General features: G+C 50.9%; 1 protein-coding gene across 1 annotated transcript in view; it reads right to left on the reverse strand.

Annotated features, from left to right (window-relative positions):
• Nucleotides 1–5,968, reverse strand: part of TNFAIP8L3 (TNF alpha induced protein 8 like 3) — a 72,226-nt gene extending 66,258 nt beyond the window's left edge. Inside the window, exon 1 of the mRNA XM_028706166.2 lies at nucleotides 5,618–5,968. Within this exon, the coding sequence (XP_028561999.1) occupies nucleotides 5,618–5,669 (52 nt within the window). The 5' untranslated portion in view covers nucleotides 5,670–5,968. The remainder of the gene's footprint in view (nucleotides 1–5,617) is intronic.
• Between the last annotated feature and the right edge of the window lie 1,298 nt (nucleotides 5,969–7,266).

Here is a 7,266-nt window from a genome sequence, read left to right on the forward strand (position 1 = left end):
AATAACCCTGTCTTTTATTCTGGGCTGTCAACATCTAACAAAATGGCAAGCACACGGAGAGCCTTTAAATCAGGCGTTGTCAACCTGGTTCCTACCGCCCACTAGTGGGAGTTTCAGGATTCTAGGTGGGCGGTAGGGGGTTCTACGGCACAAGCTGAATCCTCCTTCCATCGAGCACTGGTGGGCAGTAAGGAAATGTTACCATCAATAAAGATGCATTAGTGGGCAGTAGGTATAAAAAGGTTGACTAAATGGTGGTCTTTAAATGGTGGTCAATGCATTGGTAATCTTAGAATTAGACTACTGCAATATGCTGTGGCGGGGGCTATCCTTGCACCTGGTTTGGAAGCTGCAGCTTTCCAAAATGCGTCTGCTAGGGTGCTTAGCAGGGCACCCAGTTCTACACCAGCATCGAAAGATCTGCACTGGCTGTCTGTTATACAGTGGTACCTCGGGTTACGAACTTAATTCATTCCGGAAGTCCGTTCTTAACCCGAAGCGTTCTTAACCCGAGGTGCGCATTCCCTACCTAGGCCTCCCGCAGCCCCGGAAGAGGAATTGCATTCATATCCCAGGGCAAAGCTTGCAACCCAGGACACCTACTTCCAGGTTTGTGGAGTTCGTAACCCAAAGCGTTCGTAACCCAAGGTACCACTGTAGTTTCATGGACCAACACTCAGGCTGGTTGAAACCTTGTAAAAGACAAAACTGCCCCAAGTTAGCTATGCTCTTGTTAAACACAAATCTTCGTCAGGCCACCTTCACAGCATATCTGAGGGCACTTGCACATCACACCCAACTGCGAGACACTCTTTCAGTGCCAATGAGCCAAATCCCCATCATTATAACCCAGTTTGTACAGCAAGAGAATCTTGATCTCAGGGCTGTGGGTTCAAGCCCCACGTGGGGCAAAAGATCTCCGAATTTCAGAGGGTTGGACTAGATCAGTGGCCTGGTCCCTTCCAACTTTACAATTCTGTGACTCTATGAGCAGCCTTTGCAGTAGGCAACCTTCCTTTAGAGTCTGGCCTAGAATTGCTCATTTCAAACTCTTGGCTGACTTAAAGGTAAAGGGACCCCTGACCATTAGGTCCAGTCGTGGACGACTCTGGGGTTGCGGCGCTCATCTCACTTTACTGGCCGAGGGAGCCGGCGTACAGCTTCCGGGTCATGTGGCCAGCATGACTAAGCTGCTTCTGGTGAACCAGAGCAGCGCACGGAAATGCTGTTTACCTTCCCGCCGGAGCGGTACCTATTTATCTACTTGCACTTTAATGTGCTTTCGAACTGCTAGGTTGACAGGAGCTGGGACTGAGCAATGGGAGCTCACCCCGTCGCGGGGATTCGAACCGCCGACCTTCTGATCGGCAAGTCCTAGGCTCCGTGGTTTAACCCACAGTGCCGCCTGCGTCCCCACCTTGGCTGACTTACACCTTGCTTTATTCCTTTATTGTCCTCAGCATTCAAAATTCACCAAATGCCCCTGCTTGCAACCAAGTGAAGATGCCCGGGTGCTGGGATGGCGGCGTCTGACGTCTCCCCCATCTGGAGGTCCATGCCTGGGGAACCTCGGAGCCCTGACTGTTTTCACACACTGCCAACACATCCTGTAGAATTCCACCCATTATATTTTATCTGCCCAATCAGACTGAATTTCAGAAACAAAAAAAGTTGTATTGAAAAATACGACTTTTGGGCCGCTGGCCCCCAAATGGCAACTAGACATTCCATGTTGGCGACTGCAACCCTGGTTTAAGGAGCCATTTCTCACCTAGCTTATATATCTGAGTTTCTAGCACTGTCACAAGGCCATAGCTGAGTGGCAACATCAGCTTAGCATGCATAAGGTCTCAGATTCCATTCCTGGCATCTCCAGGTAGGCCTGGGACAGACCTCCATCTGAAACCCTGAAGAGCCACTGCCAGCCAGTGCAGGCAGCACTGAACTAGATGGACCAATGGTCTCACTCTCTAGAAAGGCAGCTTTCTAAATCTGACATGTGTATTATTACATTTCTATCCCGCCTTTTTTCTCCAAGGAGTGTACATAGTTATCTTGCCCTCCTCATTTAATCCCCACAACAATCCTGCGAGGTAATAATAATAATAATAATAATAATTTATTTATACCCCACCCATCTAGCTGGGCTTCCCCAGCCACTCTGGGCAGCTTCCAAAAAAATATTAAAATACTATAATACATCAAACATTAAAAGCTTCCCTAAACAGGGCTGCCTTCAGATGTCTTCTAAAAGTCTGGTAGTTGTTGTTCTTTTTGACATCTGGTGGGAGGGCGTTCCACAGGGAGGGCGCCACTACCGAGATGGCCCTCTGCCTGGTTCCCTGTAACTTGGTTTCTCACAGTGAGGGAACTGCCAGAAACCCCTCGGAGCTGGACCTCAGTGTCCGGGTAGAATGATGGGGGTGGAGACACTCCTTCAGATATACTGGACCAAGGCCGTTTAGGGCTTTAAAGGTCAGCATCAACACTTCGAAGGCCGTTTAGGGCTTTAAAGGTCAGCACCAACACTTCGAATTGTGCCAATGTAGGTCTTTCAGGACTGGTGTGATATGGTCTCGGCAGCCACTCCCAGTCACCAGTCTAGCTGCCACATTCTGGATTAGTTGTAGTTTCCAGGTCACCTTCAAAGCTAGCCCCACGTAGAGGGCATTGCAGTAGTCCAAGCAGGAGATAACCAGAGCATGCACCACTCTGGCGAGACAGTCTGCAGGCAGGTAGGGTCTCAGCCTACGTACCAGATGGAGCTGGTAAACAGCTGCCCTGCACACAGATTTGACTGAGCTTTGCGGCAGAGGGGGGATTGGAACCCTAGTCTGCCAGGTCTTAGTCCAGCCCTCTAACCACTACACCACACTGGCACCTGGATGATCGACATGACCAACTGGGAGTGGGGGAAGACTACCTCAGTCAGGCTGCAAGGCACCCAAATCATGGAGGAAGCATGGAGAGGTTTTGAGGGCAAGGAAGGCTAATCTGCAGCTCTCCAGGTGTTGCAGGACTCCAAAGGTCATCCGCCACAGCTAGCAAGGCTCAGGCATGAGGGAAGCTGCAGTCCAGTGAGATCTGAAGGACTGTAGGTTCACCAACTGCCTAAGCGGTCAGATTCAGAACAGGTTACATGAAAGCAGGCGGTTGTAAGGAGTCTCTCTCAAACTGCCAAGGAACCACTAACATCCCCCACATCTGGAATCATAGAATTGTAGAGTTGGATGGGACCCCATGAGTCATCTAGTCCAACCCCTGCAGGGCAGAAAGCACAGGTAAACATTTTGGCACAGGAAGTGGGGCTTCCAAGCACCTCTCAAACAAATGCTGACACTGCTCAGGGATAGAGCAGATGTTTTGGATGTCTCCTTGCCTGATGCCAGTCAGCGCAAGACAATACTCAGTTAGATGGAACAATGGCCTGAGTCCGTTTAAGGCTTCTTCTCCCTTTGTTGCTTGTGCCTAAGTTGTGAGGTACAACACGAACCAGCAACGTTCAGCCAGGGAACATATTTGTGGTGTTTTGTTTTGTTTTTTAAAAAACCCCATCACCCATCTTCCTTTCAAAGAGTCCAGGGCAGCACACATTTTCCACATCACAACAGCCCTGCAAAGTAGGTCAGACCAAGACATTGTGACAAGCCGAGGCTCACCCACTAAGCTTCATAACTGAGTTGGGATTTGAATCCAGGGTTCCATATTAGGTACAAAGTAGGTAGCTCAGCCTGGATAGCTCAGCTGGTTACAGCATGGTGCTGATAATGCCAAGCTGGATGGGACATATGCCTGCCTTGTGAGGGGTTGGACTAGAGGATCTTCAGGGTCCCTTCCAACTCTACAATTGTGCAATTCTATGAGATTGCTATGCAGTGATGGTCACCGACCTGAATGGCTTTAAAAGGGGAACAGATACATCATGGAAGAGGAGGTTTCAATGGCTGCTATGGTCATGAAGGCTATGTTCTACCTCCATTGTTAGAAGAAGAAGAAGAGTTTGGATTTGATATCCTGCCTTTCACTCCCTTTAAGGAGTCTCAAAGCGGCTAACATTCTCCTTTCCCTTCCTCCCCCACAACAAACACTCTGAGAGGTGAGTGGGGCTGAGAGACTTCAGAGAAGTGTGACTGGCCCAAGGTCACCCAGCAGCTGCATGTGGAGGAGCGGGGACGCGAACCTGGTTCACCAGATTACGAGTCTACCGCTCTTAACCACTACACCCACTGGCTCTATGCCTCTGTAGAAGGGACTTTTTATCATATGTGGTGGGAAAGTAAAGAAGTTAAAAAATATTGGGAAATGATATATAATGAACTGAAGAAAATGTTTAAAATGACATCTGTTAAAAAATCAGAAGCATTTTTGTTAGGGATTGTAGGACAAGACCCTGCCAAGGAAAATAAAGAATTTATTTATGTATGCAACAACAGTTGCAAGAGTCTTGATAGCACAAAGATGGAAGAATGAGGAAACCCCGACAAAAGAACAGTGGCAAGAGAAACTGATGGATTATGCAGAACTGGCTAAATTGACACACAAACTACGAGATAAGGACGACTGTGACTTTAAACAAGAATGGGAACTTTTTACAAATTACTTAAAAAGACAACAAAATGAACTGGACTCCTTGGCAGGTTTTGAATAAACATACGCAAATTTATTGATTGATAACATGGCAGATAGATAATGTAGGAGTTGCATAATTTTATAACATGCAGAGAATAATATGTGTTGAGAAATCAGAGAGAGGAGCTGAGGGAAGTCTCTGGGGGAGGGGGGAGGGTTTGGGGGTGGGGGGAAAAGGGGGGAAATAATGAATATGATATGTTTTGATAAGCTGTTATGTTGAAATTGCTAATAAAAACATTTTTTTAAAAAAAAGAAAGATGTGCTATGCCTCTGGATTCCAGCTGCTGAGGAGCAAAAGTGGGGAAACAGATTCTTGAACTCAGGTCCTGCCTGGGGGCGTTCCACAGGCATCTTGTTGGCCACTGAGAACAGGACGCTGGACTGGAGGGGTCTCTGGCCTGATCCAGCAGCGATGCGAACCCCATTGCTGCTGTTCCACCAGAGACAACTAATTGCATATCCGGCAGAAATTCATTCTGGAGGCAACGGGTTGCTCACATATCAGAATATATCCTCCTGTTAGCACAGCCTCCACCCCGTCCTTTCAAAACCCTCTGTCACCGCGCCACTAATAACAACACCGTGCCTCTCTGAGCATGCACAGAGTACGTTCCTCCTCCCAACCCAGCCGCCAAAGACCATGCAGGAACTCTGAAGAGATGTAACCTTCCACAGAAGACCCGCCCACGTCCAACTGAACGCGGTGGTGATGGATATGATTCATTCAGGGTGCAAAAGAGCCGGGGGTAAAGGTACGAGTGCCGCTTCCAAGCCCCTCTTCTTTCTAGCAATAACGAGCCCCCTCCCCAGATCTTCCCAGTTTGCGGTGGCTTGGAAGCGGGTAAGGAAACGCGCGCGCCCCAGCGCCAAATCAGCTGTCTGCCCTTTTCCTCCCTGGTCCTCCCTCGTGGCAGCAGCCCGGGCTAGGCAAGAGCCTCCCGCTCTTCCCCCAAAAAGTGCTGGCCTCTTTCTCTCTCTCTTTTACCTGCTGAAGAAACCAGCTCCCCCTCGCTCAGCTCTCCGGAATCCGAATCCATGGTGGCGCGGCGGAGCAGCTGCCCGGGTTCCGCGTCTCCAAGAGCGCAAACGCCTCGTCTCGGCCGCTTGCGAGAAGTCGGGCGCCCAGATTACTTGGAGAAGGAGGGAGGGACAAGGAGGGCGGTCCGGTCCGGTCCGCCTCCTCCTCCTCCTCCTCCTCCTCCTCCCAGCCCAGTGCCGGGTCAGCTCCGCCACATGCAGTAGCAAACCGCCGCCGCCGCCACCTCCTCCTTCTCCTAGCAGCGAAACGCGTCGGGCTGCTGGCACAGGCGGAGCCGAGAGGCCAGCCGGCCGGCGGCGCTGGCTCGTGTTTTTTTTTTTTTTGAGGGGCAGCCTGGGGAGGCGAGAAGGAAGAGGGGCTGGGGGTGGGGGAAGAGCTCAAGAAGCAGGAACGGTATTTTCTCCCTGGTTCTCCTCGCTGCCCCTTGATGTGAGATCCAGCTGGATCGCTTTCCAGCAACTCCCTCCGCCTCTCTCTGGGCGTCTCCACGTTATTTCCTCGTGCATTCCCTTATACCGAGCGCGTAACTCAAAGGATTGGGAGGACCCGAGGATCGCGCTCCCTCGTGGGCAACCTTTGTGGGGCGGCGGGGAGTGGGGAGGAGAGAGATGCCAGTGGATGGGTGGAGGGGCCATAGGTGTGCAATTGAGGGCATTTTCTTGCCGGACAGAACTTAAAAGGCAGGCCAGCGAGTGAGAAGCGGAATCAGCTGTGCAGGGGACTCGAGAGCGCGGAGCAAAGGCCAGTGGGGTGTGTGTTCTGGGGTCAATGGTGCAAGTAAGGGGCTTGCTGGATCAGGCCCATCTAGTGCAGCATCCTTTTTCTCACAATGGCCAAGCAGAGGCCTCACTGGGAAACCTGCAAGCAGGATTCAAGCACAAGCACACATTTCTCCAATGAAAACAGGGAGATTGCCCCAGCCACTCTGGGCTACTTCCAACATACAGTCATACCTCGGGATGAATACGCTTCAGGTTAAGCATTTTCGGGTTGCGCTCTGCAGCGACCCGGAAATAACGGAACACGTTACTTCTGGGTTTCGCTGCTCGCGCATGCTCAAAATGACGTCATGCACATGCATGAAGCAGGAAAATGTGACCCACGCATGCGCAGACGCGCAGTCGCATTTTACGTTCGCTTCAGGATTCGAACGGGGCTCTGGAACGGATCCCATTCGCATCCAGAGGTACCACTGTATATAAAAACATAATGAAACTTTTAGAAAACCTTCCCTATACAAGGCTGCCTTCAGATGTCTTCCAAACTCCTTGCCTCGGGGGTTGCATAACTCCATACATACCCTCCCACATTTCTCTGATGAAAACAGGGACATCCTAAGCAGTGGCGTAGCGTGGGTTGTCAGCACCCGGGGCAAGGCAAGTAATTTGCGCCCCCTAACCCGTGGATTTGCGCCCCCCTAACCTGTGGATTTGCGCCCCCTAACCTGTGGATTTGCGCCCCCTAACCCATGGATTTGCCCTAACCCCAGATGTTGCGCCCGGTGCGGCCGGCCCCCCCTGCACCCCCCACGCTACGCCACTGATCCTAAGGAAAAGCGGAGCATTCTGGGGTCAAATCAGAAACTGGGGCAGCTT

Source organism: Podarcis muralis, chromosome 14 (assembly GCF_964188315.1).
Source record: "Podarcis muralis chromosome 14, rPodMur119.hap1.1, whole genome shotgun sequence".
Lineage (NCBI taxonomy): Eukaryota > Metazoa > Chordata > Lepidosauria > Squamata > Lacertidae > Podarcis > Podarcis muralis.